The 18955-nt window shown below is 42.5% G+C and overlaps 1 protein-coding gene across 1 annotated transcript in view; it reads left to right on the forward strand.

The window, feature by feature from the left end:
* LOC101094837 (probable maltase-glucoamylase 2) overlaps positions 1-18955 on the forward strand; it is an 86763-nt gene that overhangs the window by 45816 nt on the left and 21992 nt on the right. Inside the window, exons 24-40 of the mRNA XM_045052642.1 lie at positions 27-248; positions 2345-2499; positions 4040-4208; positions 4742-4838; positions 5284-5396; positions 5799-5924; positions 7468-7596; positions 9022-9129; positions 10869-10931; positions 11979-12113; positions 13672-13756; positions 14816-14954; positions 16901-17034; positions 17314-17348; positions 17449-17565; positions 18126-18274; positions 18392-18476. Of these exons, the coding sequence (XP_044908577.1) occupies positions 27-248; positions 2345-2499; positions 4040-4208; positions 4742-4838; positions 5284-5396; positions 5799-5924; positions 7468-7596; positions 9022-9129; positions 10869-10931; positions 11979-12113; positions 13672-13756; positions 14816-14954; positions 16901-17034; positions 17314-17348; positions 17449-17565; positions 18126-18274; positions 18392-18476 (2061 nt within the window). The remainder of the gene's footprint in view (positions 1-26; positions 249-2344; positions 2500-4039; positions 4209-4741; positions 4839-5283; positions 5397-5798; positions 5925-7467; positions 7597-9021; positions 9130-10868; positions 10932-11978; positions 12114-13671; positions 13757-14815; positions 14955-16900; positions 17035-17313; positions 17349-17448; positions 17566-18125; positions 18275-18391; positions 18477-18955) is intronic.

Consider the following 18955-nt stretch of genomic DNA (forward strand, 5'->3'; position numbering starts at 1 on the left):
GATGGAGAATTTCTCCTCTTATTCAGGACACAACTGTTCCTGGTGTACCTACCTGTTACTATGACACCATCCCTAATTATGCTGCCAGTAACATTCAGTACCTGCCCACGGGCATCACCACAGACCTCACCCACCTGATGACCCCTGAATCAACTCGAGCAGCCACTGCTGCTGGTTCTCTTTCTGCAACGATCAGCTTCCTCCGCCTGAGTGTCATCTACCACACAGAAAACATGCTGCAGTTCAAGGTAATTTTCAAGGCGTTGCAGGTTCTGATCCTCAACATGGAATTCTTACAGCCCCATATGGATGAAAGTCACTGAAACATCTTCGTGTCCAAATCCCTCATTTTACGGACAAAGGCATGGCAGCCCAGGGAAGTAAATGTCCGAGAGCTAGGAGGATGGTGGACCCAGGACATAACCTTGGATCCACCAGGGTTGTGAATTTCCTGCACCTCTGAGTGCTCGGGCATGAGCATCCTCAAAGGACCATTACTCAGCCCTGTGAAAAACGTGTCTGCTCCGTGGGAAACTCACATAGTGGCATTAACCCACTTCTACCTTTAGAGTTATTTTTCTAGCAGTGGTTCTTAAACTTCAGAGAGCACCAGAATGACCTACAGGTCTTGTTAAAGCTCAGATTGCTGGGCCCTGCCCCCCGGAGTTTCCAGCCCGAGAGGCTGCCTCTCTAACACGTTTCCGGGTGATGCTGATGCTGCGGGTTAAGGGGCCACACTTTTGAGGCCCACAGCTCTGGTCTGATGGAAGTACAGTGTGAACCACATAGATTTCCTGATAGCCACATTCCTAAAATATATTTGAAAAAATATCAAATGAAATTCATTTTAATAGCATTTTGTTGAACCAATATGCTGAAACGTTATCTCACCGTGTAATCCAAATACAATTCTTGAGATATTTTAGGATCTTTTCATCATACTAACTCTTTAAATTTTGGTGTGTATTTTGTACTTATAGTGAGTCTCAGTTCAGACTAGCATATTTCAAGTACATAATGGCCACAAGTATCTTGTGGATCTGCTGCTTGGTGGGTTAATGAACCAAAGTGGGTTTGCTGCTTGGTGGGTTATAGACAGAGACTATGTCAGGTGGAGTTGCCTCACTAGGGTCATCTTTATGTGTACAAATAGGGAGACCCCATGGAAGGATTTCCAAAGCCAGGGACTCCCAAACAGGGGTGAGTAGGCTCCTTTCGTTAGGGCTTGGGATGAATATTCAGAGGGGGGTTTTAACATTATAATGAAGCTAAGGTAACTGTCCCCACTGTCTTTTTTTTTTTAATGCAGGTGTTATTTTTTTTTTTACATTTTTGTTGCATTGATTTGTTAAGTGCATTTACAGACATTATTTTATTTATTTATTATTTATTTATTTATTTATTTATTTTAATATGAAATTTATTGTCAAATTTGTTTCCATACAACACCCAGTGCCCATCCCAACAGGTGCCCTCCTCAATACCCATCACCCACCCTCCACTTTCTGATTCATCTGCACAGACCTCTCCTCAAATGTCCCTTTTCCTGTTCCAGCAATCCATGAGTTAATTTCTAAAAGATGAAATTGACAGTTAGGCAGAAGCTTCTAGGGGTTTCCTGAGTTCAGTGAGTCAATCCTGAATTCAGGGAGTCACAGGGTCTCGCTGGTGACAATACCGCCTTAGACAGCTCTTCTCTAGAAATTGTTTTTCACACTGTAATATTGCATGAATCACCCTGGGATCTTGTAGAAATGAAGATTCAGATTCAAAAGGGGAATGGGAGGGAGGCCTGAGATTCTGCGTTCCTAACAAGACTGCAGGTTATACTGCTGCTTTGGGTCTGAGAAACACAATTTTGAGAAACAAGGCTATAGACAAAACTTGTCTTAAGTGTCTGAAGTTCAACCATTAAGATCTGAGTCCACGTTAGAGAAAACTCAGTTCTCTATTTCTAAAATATACTCATATGCCCAAACGTCATCTCACACCTTTACATGCACGTTCATATTCACATTCTCATACACACACACACACACACACACACACACACACACACACACACATATTCTATCCATGAAATTCTATACCCATAATTCACAAACTATGTAGAGAAAGTGCCCTCCCTGCCTTTGAATAGGTATTTCTAGGAGCATTTTGAGTTCAGGATCCATATCGGGCACTGTAGGTGGGGAGGCTTCACATCTGTTTGCTTTGGGATATTTGATGCCTCCCCATGTGATTCAAACTGGCCAGAAAACATGGGAAATGAATTATATGAGCTGGCATGAGGGATTTTAGGTCTAAGATTATTCCATCAGAAAGTTTCTTTCTCTCTTGTCAGATCTTTGATGCTACTAACAAAAGGTACGAGGTCCCAGTGCCTCTGAACACGCCTCCCTCTCCTGTTGGCTCCCCTGAAAACCGTCTGTATGATGTCAGGATTCAGAACAATCCTTTTGGGATCCAGATTCAACGAAAAAGCTCCAACACTGTGATGTAAGCAAAATTTATTTAGTTTCATTAAAGTGGTTCTAGATCTAATTATCATGGTTCTAATTAATGCAGGTGAAATATTAATCTTAGAGATAATGTGAGTGTGTGTGTGTGTGTTTGTGTGTGTGTGTTAAACAGGGAATTGATCTATTACTCCATTTTCTATTAGGCACTAACTCAAAAAGAAAAATGAACCAGAGGTTTAAAATAGGTGTTGCCTGATTTCAGAAAAAGAAAAATGCATGTTCTACTCATTGTTTGTGTTAAGGAGAAAAGAAAGCTGTATTTAATAAGCACAACAGGGGCATTTGGGTGACTCAGTCAGTTGAGCATCTGACTCTCGATTTTGGCTCAGGTCATGATCTCAGGGTCATGTGATCAAGCCCCATGTCGGGCTCCACGCTCAGCGTGGATTCTCTCTGTCTCTGTCTCTGTCTCTGTCTCTCTCTCTCTCTCTCTCTCTCTTTCTCTCTTTCTCTCTGTCTCCCTCTACCCTTCTCCCCTGCTCACCCACTCTCTCTCTCTAAAAAAGAAAAAAATGCATGACAGATAACCTAGGACAGAAGTTAACTCTATATACCCTCATTTCAAAATAACAGAAGACTCAATGAGAGAGGGAAAAGTTTACTAAGGAAAGACACACCACTTCTTACAATTTTCTCTTCTACCAGTGCTGTAGATTTAAAGCATTTTCACAATGTTAAACATGAAAAGAGTTCTCATCTGTCATCCTTTGTCTTGCTGCTTAATGGAATGGAATGAAGGTCTGGATTTTGCCTGGGACCAAAGTTCCCCATCCTAGTAAATATCATCACCTGTGTATACACATGTGGGCAGCCTTTGCTCTTTGACTGTGTGCCTAACTTTTGTCAGTTGGCTTCTTTGCTAAGAAGTCCTTTGGCCAATCCAGAAAAGTTTTTCTCTTTCTTTTCTTTTTCTTCTTTTTTAAAATATTTATTTATTAGAGAGAGAGAGAGAGAGAGAGAGAGAGAGAGAGAGAGAGAGAGAGAGAGAAAGAAAGAAACAGGGTGTGAGCAGGGGAGGAACAGAGAGAGAGGGAGACACAGAATCCAAAGCAGGCTCCAGGCTCTGAACTGTCAGCACAGAGCCCGACGCAGGGCTTGAACCCACAAACTGATATCATGACCTGAACCGAAGTCGGACACTTAACCGACTGAGACATCCAGGTGCCCCCAGAAAAGTTATTCTAAGAGCTTCACACTTTTCTCTTGGTAAATTTGCTTAGACCTTGTTTGTTTATTCATACATGTATTCAAACTAATACTCTGGACAATGATAACTAAAGAGATGAATGAGACATAGTCCTTGCCTTAAAGGAGCTCATGATCCAGAAAAGGAGTTCTCAGCCTTGCAAATCACAGATAAAAATGCACACATGGAACCTTGGTAGTGATTACTTCGACCAGGATCCACACATGCCTTCATTCAGGAGGCTTCTGAATCAGCTAGAATTTCCTAACACGTCCTGTGTTTGCTCTGGGCTGTCATCAGTGTGGTGTTAAGGTATGCCTTTCTGTTGCAGTTGGGACTCTCAGCTCCCCGGCTTTACTTTCAACGACACGTTCCTCTCCATTTCGACTCGCCTCCCCTCTCAGTACCTCTACGGCTTTGGGGAGACTGAGCACACAGCTTTCAGGAGAAATATGAGCTGGAACATGTGGGGAATGTTCGCTCGTGATGAGCCACCCGCGGTAAGCACAGAAGAATAAGATGATCAATCCGTTTCTCTTGGTACATTTTAATCCAATAGCACCCTATGAATCAGCCTCACCTTATACTGATCAATTCTGTGCTCAGGTGAACTAGGCCACATGTTATGCTCTTCTGTCCCTAAAAGACACCCATATTCTTTTCTCATACACTATGGATTTTACTTCATAAACTTTTATTTAGTGTGTTCTATGTGTCAGGTACATAGAGACACTGTCTGTTCCCCAGAGGCTTATAGCCTAGAGAGACAGATGCAGAAATAATGGTAACCCAGTGTAATCAGTGCTTATAACAGAATTATGTAATAATAAACAAGGAGGGAATGGAGGAGGAGGGCACCTAGTTTTTTACTTGGGGTGGAAAGGAGGGTTAAGGAAAGCCTTATAAAGGACATGACATGGTGCTCAGTCTTCAATATTGAGTAGAGGTTTGCTGTTTGGATTATGATGTAGAAACAATCCTTTGGATTTTTCTCTCTTTGATTGCTGCCTACTCTCCGCCATGACTCTCCCAGTACAAGAAGAATTCCTATGGCGTCCACCCCTACTACATGGCACTGGAGCAGGATGGCAGTGCCCATGGGGTGCTCCTGCTAAACAGCAACGCCATGGGTAAGACAGAGGCACGTTTCCCATGTACCACCATAAACAGCAGTGGCCATTTTCCTGGGGTCTGGAATACCAGTAGAAATAGGGAAATTCAAGGGCAAGGGAAATGGGACGGATAAACTGACCATTCATTCATTCATTCATTCATGACTTATGAAGAGCTCTGGGCCAGGTATTAGGGGTCACATTTTGATCAAATTGCCTGACCTTATTTTACTGTGACAGTTTAACTTCCTTTCACAGAGTGATACAAGATGTTGAGATTAAGGTTATGTTTGGGGTATCTGCAAACCCATCTCTAATTCCACTTCGTGAGAGAAGGCTTTCCAGAGGAGGAGGGACTTAAAGCAAGAGGGAAAGTGAAAAGAGCACATTTTAGGGCAGATTCCCTGTCTGGGTGACGTACACCTCCAAGGACTCCCCGTCTTCTTTGTTTTGTTTTTAACAGATGTATCATTCCAGCCCACTCCTGCCCTGACATACCGCACCACAGGAGGGATTTTGGACTTTTATATGGTTTTGGGGCCAACCCCCGAGCTTGTAACTCAACAGTACACTGAGGTTGGAAGTCATTCTATCCATTAATAAGTCAACAATTGTCTACTGGGTATTATCATATTCTTAGCACTGAGATAGGCTGAGTTTTGCTATTATGGTCCTTGGGTATTCCTATTACACTACTGCTATCTTCCCCCAAAGTCAGGTTTTAGTGTTGGGGGTATATAGGCATTCAGATACCCCACGTGTCTCTTAATTATTTGCTGAGTACTCTAAGAATCTCTAAGCAGTAATAATTCCCCATGCCAATGGTCATTCCATATTTATTTGACTTTCTTATTTTTCTTGAGGGAGGCCTCTTAGATGGGACAGTGCTCAGTAGAAGTGCTCAAGTTGTATCAAGTATAAGGCTTTTCTTCTCTTTCCCAAAAAGTCTTCTGGACCCATTTTTCTTCTTTATTCTAGTTGATTGGTCGGCCAGCAATGACTCCATACTGGGCCTTGGGATTCCAGCTAAGTCGCTATGGATACGAGAATGATAAGGAGATCTCCCAATTGTATGAGGCAATGATGGCGGCCCAGATTCCCTATGTATGGATCACCCACTCAGCCTGTGGTCTAATTAGTTATGGGGAATTGTGCCTAATTATGGATTGAAAACATCTTCAGAGAAATTACTGTTGACACTTTCAGTGTAAGGAAACTGTAGCTGTGGAGCTAGTCTTATGTGAAATACATTGCTTTTTAAATGTATTTCATGCCACCCTTTTAAATCAAGCATTCAGAATTGAGAGATGCATTAATCCTTCAGCAAGTTAGCACTGTGATTGGAGGGTATAGTTACTCACTGTCTTTTGCCAGGAATATCCTCCAGTAGGCGTGGCTGGTCTTAAGCCAGAACTTTGGGGACTTCTAAGTGAGTATCATGTCAAGAGTAGTAAGACATTTCTAGATTATACTATGATTGTTCTTGGAGAGGAAGGATATAAAGTGCCAATATGAAGGAACGCAGTTAAAACAAGTCTTCATCTTCTCTAAAGCATGTATATGCATATCGTATAAAGACAACCTAGTCTCCTTCATAAGCCCCAAAAAGGGCAGTCCATTGCTGTCAGCACGCAGAATTCCAAAGACAGCATGCCCTTTCTCCTCCATAATCATCAGTTTCTCATCACTCATGCTCTTTTTCTGCTTTCAGTCCACCTCTTGAGAGTTTAGAGGACAATTAATGACTGGAGGATGAGAATAAAATCAAGTGTTATGATGTTCTCATCAAAGATAATTTGAAACATTCATCCAGCCTTAAGTGTTTTCTTTTTATATACTACTCTTCCATAAATTTATTAAATGTAAATCAGAAAGGGGAGGAAAATTAAAAGATGAAAAAAGTCCAGAGATCTACCTCACCAAGGTGATCAGTGTTAATAATATATATGTCAATTCATTGTTTTCCAAGCTTTGGCTTATGCACAAGTCTCTGCTCCCTCAAACAAGTTTTACTTAGAGTCATAAGGGTGATTTTTCATCTTCATACAAAAAGAAACATCTCTTTTTTTCAACTAGGTATTAACCGCTTTAGCAATCATCCCACAATCCTGGATTGATTAACTTTCATGTACAGAAGCCAGGTTTAGTAGTGTATAGAGAAAAAGGAAGATAAGGTTCTCATCTCAAGGACCATCCAGTCAAACAGGATGGCAGAAATATACACATTCGAGGAAGCTATACAATAATGTAATTCTAAATGTGAATAAATTCAATCAGGTTTACCAGAGGGTGAGAAATAGATACAGTTTTTTCTGTTTCTCAGAGAAGCCCTGCTTTCTACCCTTGAACACTCAACTAGCACTTGGTTTGATAGGCTCACTGAGTTTGAAGTTTGAAAAGTGGTAAAAACATGAATGGAAGGAAGGAAAGGAGAGGAAATTCCAGCTGGGGGAACAGGAAAAAGATGGGGACAGGTGATCTGTAGGTAGGAATCAGAAAGCAATCTCAATCAGCAGAATTGAAAAGTCAGTGTAGGGGAGTATGGGATAAAGTAGGAGGGGCCCAAGCTGGGGTTGGCAGGATGGTTTGTGTGACCTGAGGCATACCGCCACAGGAGCCCCAGTGTCTTGCTTGCTCCTTCCTGTAGGATGTCCAGCATGTAGACATCGATTACATGGACCGGAAGCTGGACTTCACTCTCAGCCCCAGCTTCCAAAACCTCGGTCTCTTGATTGACCAAATGAAGAAAAATGGCATGAGATTTGTTCTCATTCTGGTAGGTATTTAGAAGACTAGAGCCCATTTTCTGTTTCTGTGCTCATGAGTTTAAAATAGAACCATTGAGGAAAACTAGATAAAGAGTAACGCAAGACCTCCCTGCACATTTTTTGCAACTTTCTTTGAAACTCTCATTATATTTTTTAAATTTTTAGAAAGCAAGGACACCTGGGTGGCTCAGCCGGTTAGGTGTCCGATTCTGGGTTTCAGCTCAGGTCATGATCTCACGCTTCATGTGTTGGAGCCCCGCATCAGGCTCTGCGCTGACAGTGAGGAGCCTGCTGGGGCTTCTCTCTCTCTCCCTCTCTCTCTCTGCCCCTCCCCACCTCCCTCTCTTTCTCTCTCAAAATAAATAAATAAACTTAAAATAAAATTAAGTTTTAAAAAGCAGATAAACAAAGGACAGAACAAATGAAGAATGGCTTTCAAAAGGTGATGCTTTGCAATATTTATTTTTCATAACTGAGTGCCACTGGGATGTAATTTATTATGATGATTCTCTTGGTAGAGTTAGAACCGTGGATCGATACAATGAATATAGCAACAATACCCTGAAATCCTCACTGTTTCAGGCTGTGCCTCAGAGGGAACAGCTATATCCTAGTCTTATCCTTACCTTAGGAGGTTCAAAAACCCCTCCAGTTGTATCATTACCCAGCAGTGGTGAGGCTCAGGGGACTTATTTCTTCTTAACAAACCTCACAAATAACTGAGCTAAGATCCAGAACATAAATTTATTATTTTGCGTTGGAAGCTGTATCTTGATAAACACAGAAGTAGTTATCTGCAAATGATCCTCCCTTCTGGCATCCAAAAAATAGAGGATTATTTGCTGACTTTTATTCATTCTCTCGTTCATTCAAGTATGAATTAAATACTGGTCTTTGAAAATCACTTCTACAAAGCATGTGTGTGTATGTGTGTGTATAATCTAAATTAATGATGATATCCTTTTTCTTACAGGGCTTTTATTCTATTGAACAGAGATGGCCAATAAATAAACAATAAAGAAAAATAATTTCAAAAAGTGATAATTTATATGACAGTTGTGAAATAGGGTACTATAGAGTAAGTGAGTCAGGTATGGGATGAGGTGAACAGGGAAGCCACTTTTGATACACAGGTTGGGCCATGGAGACATGACATGACATGACATGACATGACATGACATGACGTAAGAAAGGAGCTTCATGGTCTGAAGGAATATTGATATTATACTGTAGAAGCACAATGAATTGGCTTTCTTCACGTGAGGGTAATGTCTTGTTAACCTGGTTTGTCTCCAGGAATGTTTTCAGATAGCATACTTTATTCCTCAGTAATTTTGTAGACCTAGGGCAAATTATCTACGGGTATCTTGGTTTTGTTTGTTGTCTTGGAGATGTGTTCCTCATGCTTGCTGTTTTAAACCCTTTCACTGCAGGACCCAGCCATTTCTGGCAACGAGACCCATTATCCCACATTCAAGAGAGGGCAGGAAAACGACGTATTCATCAAGTGGCCTGATAACAATGAAATCGTCTGGGGAAAGGTAAGCCTTGGGAGAAGATGCCCATAATTAATCGGCACCAGAATGTCTTGATTGAAAGAGGCTGTCAATAAGTCTTGGAAATATATATTGGGTAATTGATAAATTATGAATGCATAGACGTTTGCCTGATGCTGATTAATAAGACCAAGGTTACAGGTCTAATTGTCGAAAATATCAGTGAGCTTTGTTTTATTGTCTGGAAATATTCTGGTGCTCCACTCCTTATATATTCCAGCTGGTCATGTAACAAACCTAAAGAATTCCTCTGAGAATGGCTCTGAAATCTGTGTCTGGTAGTAACCCACACTCAAAACTTGCATTCGTCTTTAACCTATGCTCCTTAACATCCTCCATATCTAAATAAACCATTAAGTCCTATGGATTTTCCTCTTCCTCTTGTCTTCCTTAGTTCCTTTTTGTGACTCAATCCTCATCTGTTTGATTTATAGCAACAGGATTTTAGATGAACTTCCTGACCCTGGCTGACAGTGGCTCTCAGCCGGGATTCAGACTCTGCTCTGTAACTGTACTGTGCTACTTCCTGTTGTGTTAGGTCCAGGCCATGTTTACTGTGTCTTTGGATGTTGCCTTCTCAGCTTACCTAGATTATATCTGCACTTCAAGACCAAGTCAAATTGCCCTCCTATGAAGCATTCAGTGACCAGTTTCGCTCTCCCTATTTCTTCCCTTTTCTATATTGTTTTTCTCAGAGAGTATAGCATGTAACACAGCATGCCTGTTTTATCTGTGGACTCTTAGAAAACAAGGACTATTTCTTACTTAAGTCTCAGTACATACAGATTGTAGTAGAGTGCCTGTCACATAGTAAGTGCTCAGTAAGTGTCTGATGAATGAATGAATGAATGAATCACTTATATAGTTAATGTCCTTCTAGTTAAAGATGCAAGTGGTTAAAACTATGGATTTTTTAATGTTACGTATATTAGAGGTCCCCAATAAGTTACGATGCTGCTTAAGATTCCTGAGTCTAAGTTTATGGGTTGTGAATGAAAATCAACCCTATTTCTTTAGAGTCATGCTTTAAATTTGTTATTTATAAAGATAATTTTGTTATATGTCTATGACAGACAGCAAAGCAATCGTTTGAAAGGTGATTGCTCAACAGATATATGTTTTATGAATATACTTTATTGTCAAATTGGCTTACATACAACGCCCAGTGCTCATCCCAACAAGTGCCCTCCTCAATGCCCATCACCCATTTTCCCCTACCCCCCACCCCCATCCATCCTCAGTTTGTTCTCTGTATTTAAGAGTCTCTTGTGGTTTGCCCCCTCCCTCTCTGTTTGTAACTATTTTTTTCCCCTTCCCTTCCCCCATGGCTTTCTGTTAAGTTTCTCAAGATCCACATGTGAGTGAAAACATATGATATCTGTCCTTCTCTGACTTATTTCAGCATAATACCTTCTAGTTTCATCCATGTTGCTGCAAATGGCATGATTTCATTCTTTCTCATTGCCAAGTAGTATTCCATTTAAAACAGATTTAGTTTATTTTATTTTTGAACTTAATGAGTTTGAAGACTTATGGAATGAGTCAAGGGACCCCAGCCTATTTCCCCCCAACAGAATTCCATATATTCAGATCTTACAATTTAATTAATGACAAAGATCTCCAAGAATTATATGGAGAAGCATGTCAATGGAGTCTAACACAATCATCTCATGGTCCATATGCAATGCCTTGTGCAGGTTTTAATTTTTTTTCTTTTTCTCTAGGTTTGGCCAGATTTGCCCAATGTGAATGTGGATGCCACCCTTGACCATGAAACTCAGGTTAAGGTATAGTTACGTGCAGATTTTTGTTCACATTGCCCTAAACATCTGGATCCTTCTGAATTTTATTCCAGTGCTTGGTTAAGGCAGCTCCTTGAGCATGGTTGTCAGCTGGTAATTTATTGGTAGAAGGAGATCCTCAAACAGAAAACACAATAAACAACTTATCTGGAAATATGTAGAAGGAAATCAAATGAAATATCTTCATGTGTGCGCCTGTAACGGGTTGCATTTTGTTTAAATCCAATGTTGTCTGAAAAACAATGAACGTGGGGCGCCTGGGTGGCGCAGTCTGTTAAGCGTCCGACTTCAGCCAGGTCACCATCTCGCGGTACGGGAGTTCGAGCCCTGCGTCGGGCTCTGGGCTGATGGCTCAGAGCCTGGAGCCTGTTTCCGATTCTGTGTCTCCCTCTCTCTCTGCCCCTCCCCCGTTCATGCTCTGTCTCTCTCTGTCCCAAAAATAAATAAACGTTGAAAAAAAAAATTAAAAAAAAAAAAACAATGAACGAAAGTCCAGAATATTTTCACTGGGGAGGTTATGAATGCACTGGCTTTTTAATGAATTGTCTACATCTGAAAAAAATGTGCCTGCCAGTTTGAAGGAGTAGTGGTTTTGATCTCAGTAGTTGCTGCCATATCAGCCTGGGCATCTAGCATCCCCTTCACTCTGCAGCTCACTTTTCCATGGATGACTGGTCTCCTTTATTTGGCCAGTGTAGGAAAAACATTTGTGTTTCCAAAGTCCGATCATTTATACACAGTCATTTAATTTTCCAACTCATATGATTAAAGGCCCAGTCATAAAAGCAAATCTCACATTTAAAGGGGATTTAAGACTATGTAACCTCCTTCTAGAAGAATGAAGAATGCAATCAGCCTTCTCTGATCTTTTTGTGCTCACAGTAAACTCTGTAGCAGTAACAGCAGAGCTGAGGTTAGGTCAGACCCTGAGTGGGGCATTGTCTTGCACAAGCACCTGCTCATCCCCCCTTCCTTGTCCCCAGACTCCCCTTCCCAGACAGGTGAACACCCAACCATGTGTTACTCTTACAGCTGTACAGAGCCTACGTTGCTTTTCCTGACTTCTTACGTGATAGCACAGCTGCATGGTGGAAAAAGGAAATACAGGAGCTCTATGTGAACCCTCAAGAGCCAAAGAAGAGCTTGAAGTTTGATGGATTGTGGATTGTAAGTACCCCTTAGTGGTTTTTCTTTGGAAATGCTATCAGTCAAACCATGGAGAGGCAATTTCAAGACTAGCAAAGCAGGGAGCTAAGGGTGGAAGAATGAGAGGAACACTGTTGCAGAATTGAGGTGCTGGACCCCCAGAGGCAAAGAGATGATTGTGGGTCTTCCCAGAAACATGCTGCAGAAGCTGGAGCCCATAGAAGAAATGTCCCACTACTGGAGATGCTGCCAGAGAAAGAGGGAGAGGGATAAATACCCCAGCTTCTCTTATCTCCCACCCTCCAGTTGCTGGCCAGTGCCTCCCATTGGCCAAACTACCCAGAAGCTAATGCTAGGGGAGCCCGAGTGTGTGATACAGGGCAGAAATGGGGCCAACAAGGCATGAATCCAAGAGAAAATAGATGCTCGCCATAGTGCTGGTGCAGGATCATCTTTAAAGGCCTGCTGACATGTTTGTTACACATGTCAGTTGGGCTTAAGAGTAGGGCTTCCTGAAATGTCTCTGGGACGTATGGCTATTTGTGTTTTTCCAGGGGTGGGAGGCATATCAGTGTTTCAGTTTCCTTTACCACTGCCCAATGGCCTGAAATCCTGAGCATATTCTAGGCCAGCTGTCAAGAGCATCACAGGTCTCGGCTAGGCTGAAAGTAGCTCGTTATTCATCCAGAGACAAACATATAAGCCCACTGGCAGCCCTGAGGTTTCTCTGGCCACTACCCTCAGGATAGACAGACACAGAGCAGACACATGAAAGATTAGCCCAAACAGGCAAAGCAAATAGTATAGAGATGTGGGTAGCTCTGAGGAACAGGGAGACTGATTACTTGGGGTATTTGTTTTGCTGGAGGGAAGACATGGCTGGAAAACTCAAAATAGTGAATAGGTCCCCAAATACTTGCCTTTGCCCTTAGTATGGCCTGTTTAAGGTAGTTCACTTTACAAAACTTTAACCTTTCTGCTAACAAAGTAGGCAGTGAACATTCATTTCGGGAATCACTGCTTCTTGCAATTAAGTGATAAATCGTCCCAAGTATGATTTGATTTCCAGCTTTGTTTCTGAGTTACCCACAACTCCTCAGGATTGCATCTACTGCAGAAAGCGAGACAGTCCTCCTTGCGCTTGGTCTCTGCTGGTGTCAGAATTAGTCCAAGCTAGTGGACTAAGAAAGAGGAGGGGAAGATAATGGCAACTATTGGCCACAGATAAGAAGTGAGTGATTCACACATAGGAAAACAAACTTGGGCTTTTTGTGTGGGGAAATGGATCAAGAAATCTATCTTAGGTCATGGATCCAGCATATTCTCCATATTTTTGCCACTATGAAATAATCCTCACAAGTTTAAAAATGCCAGGTAAACTAGGAGTTTGGCAGTCTATTGACACCAATGTGGGTTCTTAGAGTCCTTTTGGGTCAATGTCTTAGAGTAAATAGAGTCCATGAAGTGACTAGCTGAGGGCTTAAATAAGATGTGTTCATCTCCATTAGGTCGGTGTCTTCCAGAGTAAAGACCGCACTGCCTCTGACATCACACAATCTTTCTTGTTAACTCATTGCAGGACATGAATGAGCCATCAAACTTTGTGGATGGATCTGTCAGGGGCTGCAGCGATAAAAGTCTTAACAAGCCACCCTATATGCCACGTATGTAAACTGATTACTTCATCGAATTACTTCCCAACTCAAAAACTCTGAAAGTTTTCCTCTTATTGTCAAAGTGAAGCTTAATTTTAGAGACAGATAACACTTGTACACATGACATGAAACCCCAAGTAGAATAACCTTGAACAAGTGTAAATTACTAATCAAGCATAGAAATAATGACATGATGTATTATAAAAGAAACCAAGCAATACGTGATTACATTGATAACTATGAGCTGATTGTTCAAACTTGAACCTGCTGCACACACACACACGCGTGCACACACACACACACACACACACACACCACAGTCTTTTCATTAAGAGAGTGAAAATCTAGGCTCTGCACTCTTTCTGCCCATGTCCACAGATACTTCATGAAGGACATACCCTAGTAGTCCTGTGGTACAAACAGAAACAGAACATCATAGGACCTGACCCCCAAGGTATCTCAGAACATTGAACCCTCTCACCTTTCGGAAACCCAGGGGAAGGAAGTGACTCACCCTCTTACCAGTAGTTTGTGAGACAAAATTTGTAATCTAAGTTTCTTGAGGTCTGGGTCACTGGTCACTCACCAACTCCTGCCTCCCTTTCTCTCCCCCCTCCCTCCTTCCCTTCCTTTCTTTCTTCCCTCCTTCCTTTTTCTCCTTCCTCCCTTACTATTTGCCTATCAGACAAGTACTAACAAATCAGAAAATGTAGAGATCTTAAGACGGTTGCTTGAAAAGATCCATTCCCTTGAGAATGTTACCATCTAGTGGAAGAAACAATCATAACAACAGAAGAGTTGATTGTGCTGATAAGTGTGCGATTGATAGCACTCTATAAGTATCAGAGGAAAATGAAGTGTGGCTTTCCTAAGTCTATACCCTGTCCTTACCCTTCATTAATTGAAATGTTACAGGATTTTGTTTTTATAGACAAAATAATTCTTGAAATTGGAACTGTCACTGGTAACAAAGTCGTTGACTGAAATGGAGAAATACCGAGACAATGGGCATTTCTAGTGAACGTACAAAGCAAGATGTTTGGGCAGTAACTTGGCATTTCTGTTCAGATTTGGAGTCCAGGGACATGGGCCTTAGCAGCAAGACCCTGTGCATGGAGAGTCAGCAGATCCTGCCAGACGGCTCACGGGTGCGACACTATGACGTGCACAGCCTGTACGGATGGGCCCAGACCAGACCCACTTACGAGTGAGTGTGTTCCTAGAGCAGCTGGCTCAGTAGGAAGAGCATGAGACTCTTGGGATCATAAATTCAGGCCCCACACTGGGTATAGAGATAACTTAAACAAACTCAAAAAAAAAAAAAAAAGAAAGAAAGAAAAGAAAAGAAAAGCCTACCTCAAGTTTCGCCAACTGAAAGCAATGTTAAGGCCTTCTTGGTCACGTTAGATGCCTTGACTCTATGTCTTTAACCCTTTGCCAAGGGGATAAATCTGAGAACCCACACCTTCAAACTTAGGGAGGTTTCTTAAGACAGCATTACCTTTCACTTCCGGCTTACTCAGGACTTCAAGTTAAGCCAGGAGTGAGTCACTGAAACTTCCTCCTTCCATGGCTCTTTCCTGGGCGTGCACAGAGCTTTGGGCATGTACAGTCTTTTCGATCCCCAGGAATATGTAGGAGTTTTACAAAGTTCTCCATGGTTCTACTTCTCCAGGATTTACTCTAAAACCAGCCAAGCTGTGTTTGTCTTGACTTGAACCACAGCCTGAGTACCTGTGATGGTGCCAGAAAATTGTTATTGTTTTGGTAAATCCCTCGATTGGGAATTTTTTCTCCTTGCTGAGTTGAGCTCTGAGTCCAATCAAATGGCCACAACACCCTGGGAATAGAGATTTGCCAGGGGGCTGGAAGCTAGAAAACAGTATTAATTGTGCTCTGGGGATAGCGCTTTTAACAGCGCCCCAAAAGAGGTTAGACCTCGGAGGCTGCTGAGGCTGCTGGATTTTGGAGCCACTGAACTAGGGATGGGGTCAGCTGGGAAGAGCCTCAAGTTCAAATGCCACAGACTTCACTGTCTTGCCAAGACTTTATTGTTTTTCTTGGATAGATGATTTTCATTTCTTTCTATGGCTGGTTAATTTCCAGGTTCTGAAATGGTGACAATCGAGCTTTTTGCCTCAGACACATCTACCCTTCCTCTGTAACCCTGCCTTGTTTCAGGCCTTCACATTATCTGTTGGATATGTGTGTGTGTGTGTGTGTGTGTGTGTGTGCACGTGTTAGCGCATGTGTGTGTGTCCATCCATGTGCGTGGTTGTTTTGGTGTGAAATATTGGAAGCGACCTAAATGGATGAATCTCCACCACAGTAGCTAGCCTCTCTTCCTGACATCGTTTATTGAATAATTCATCGGTGTCTATTGATTTGCATTGCATTCTTCAGCAAATATGTGGATTGCATTATGTGCGAGGATCTGTTAATAGACTTCCCCTTTTGTTACATTGATTTTTCAGTCTTACACAATTGTTTTTATTTTCTCACTGAGGCTACAGGCTGAAGATCCGCCTTCCTTAGAGAGATATTTGAACATCTTTTGTGCATATCTGTCCTTGTGTGCAAACTTTATCTGACCTAGTGAGGACTAGTGTAGTAGAGAGAATATTACCAAAGAGCTATAGTCATATATATTTTTATTTGGGTCCTAGATCTTCCTCCTTGCTCTTTAAATGTCCTTTGACAAATTGTCTAACTCTGAGCCTCAATTTTCTAACAGTAAAAGGAGGCCAAGGAAACCTTCTTCATGAGGTTGTGAGACGGTGTACATGGGGGTGACCAAGAAAATACCTGGGTTAGAGTAATTGTTCCATAAACACCTGTGTCACCCCTCACCCCACTCCATCCTCCCACCTCTATGTAGACAACTAGTTAATTCAGTTTTTTTAAGAAAGGGAATCCACATTTAGATGGTGATAGATCTCCCGTTGTCTTGCCATGACTCTTAGCATCACCTTGAAATAGCAGATGCTTTCAGGGAAGAAGCTTTCTGGCTCCAAATGGAACACCATTGCTGCCTCACCCTCCAGGCTGAAGCTACTCTCTGTAATGTAAATGTAATGTAATGTAATGTTAAGTTCCATGACTGTTCATCCTCAAATTCACCCTCAGTTCACCTCCTTGTTCACCTCCATCCAGAGCCCTGCAGGCGGTGACAGGACAGCGAGGGGTCGTCATCACCCGCTCCACGTTCCCTTCTTCTGGCCGCTGGGGAGGTCACTGGCTGGGAGACAACACGGCCGCGTGGGACCAGCTGAGGAAGTCTATCATTGGTGAGTGGGCCTCCTCCCGGGGGCCTCTGCTGGCAGGGAGGGCACTGGATCATGTGCTCTGTAGCCGCACTGGTTATGTCTAGTCAGGATCCACGTGGGCAGGGGAAGCAGCAGGAGCGGAGTTCCCTCTACGCGGGTGAGAGTGTTAATCCATACCCATCTTTTGGTATTTTCATCATGAGCAGCCTGGGGCTTCCAAATAGGGTATGGAAGAGACAGGTCAAGCCTACCCTCCGAAAGAGCTACTTCACCCAACACGGCTGTATCTTCTCATTGCAGGCATGATGGAGTTCAGTCTCTTTGGAATGTCTTATGTAAGTTATAGTGGGGCCATTTTTAATTGTTCAGTCAGATGCCAACATGTCTGCAGCCTGCAAAAGTCCCACCTCATGCTCTGGTTTTGCATCGTCTCAGACAGGAGCAGATATTTGTGGGTTCTTTGGAAATGCCGAATATGAGATGTGTCTTCGCTGGATGCAGCTGGGGGCCTTTTACCCATTTTCCAGAAACCACAACACCATCGGGACAAGGGTAAGGCAGAAGTGGATGCCACAGTTTTGTGTCCTCAAATCACAACTTCTCTTTAACCCTCCAAAATATCATACTTATTTGTTGAGGAAAAGTCATAAATCAGCACCTCCGGTTCTTAGAAAATCCACAGAGTTCACAATCCCAGAGTTCTAAGCAATTTTCAAGAATACACTTTTGCTCATCTCTTGGGGGGATTCATGCCTATGAGGAAAGAAGGGTTTATAGCTCCCCATGGGGCTAAAAGAAAAGAAACTCACCTTCTTTAGAGAGTTTTTATTTTACTCAAGCCCATTCAAGCTACGTCGGTGGGCACAGAGACCCATCTCTCTAGACCTGTCAGGGCCAAGGCCACACCTGTGCAGAGGACTTAAGAGTCCACTTAAGAGTGGGAAGCAAGAAGCACTCGTTTAGTAGGACACTAGAGGCAAGAGAAAGTGCAGGATAGCAATGAAGGGTGAGATTTACGTCACAGACACGTGGGATATGTGCCTGCTGACCCTTTTCTGATACCATTACGATGGCGTAAAGAGTATCTGCCCCGTGTGCCTTTATCTCTTTAGAGACAAGATCCTGTGGCCTGGAATTCAACCTTCGAGATGTACTCAAGAAAAGTCCTTCAGACCAGATACGCCCTGCTGCCTTACCTCTACACTTTGATGCATAAAGCTCACGTTGAGGGCAGCACTGTCGTCCGACCCCTTCTCCATGAGTGAGTACAGCCTGGATCCCCAAGGAGGTTTGGCCTGTCTTGTGAATGGTTTTCTGCAAGAGTCCTAACAGTTTCCCGGATTTTTCATGCTTTGTTTTTGTTTGTTTTTTTTTTAAGGTTTACAAATGACAGAGTGACATGGGATATAGACCGTCAGTTTATGTTGGGTCCTGCTATCTTAATCAGCCCCGTGCTGGAAAGTGTGAGTTTTCCATCAGAGATCAGAAACCCTCAGTCACATAATCTAAAGTACAGGAAGGGCATTTTAAAGATCATTTTGTTCCACTCACTATTTTTGTGGCAAATACCTTTCTAGAACAAATAAAGGAGATCTTTTTCTTTTTTTAAATGTTATTTATTTATTTATTTATTTATTTATTTATTTATTTAAGAGAGTGCATAAGTGGAAGAAGGGCAGAGAGAGAGAGAGAGGGAGAGAGAGGGAGACACAGAATCTGTGTCTCCAGGAGACACAGAGGCTCCAGGCTCCCAGCTCCAGGCTGGGAAGGAGGCTCCAGGCTCCCAGCTGTCAGCACAGAGCCTGAAGCGGGTCTCAAACGCACGAACCGTGAGGCCATGACCTGAGCCAAAGTCAGACGCCTAACCAACTGAGCCCCAGGAAATCATTTTCTTTCAAACTCTCCATTAATGATAACTTCACAACACCAGCTGATTTTTCAC

The sequence above is a fragment of the Felis catus genome, chromosome A2 (assembly GCF_018350175.1).
Source record: "Felis catus isolate Fca126 chromosome A2, F.catus_Fca126_mat1.0, whole genome shotgun sequence".
Taxonomy (NCBI): Eukaryota; Metazoa; Chordata; class Mammalia; order Carnivora; family Felidae; genus Felis; species Felis catus.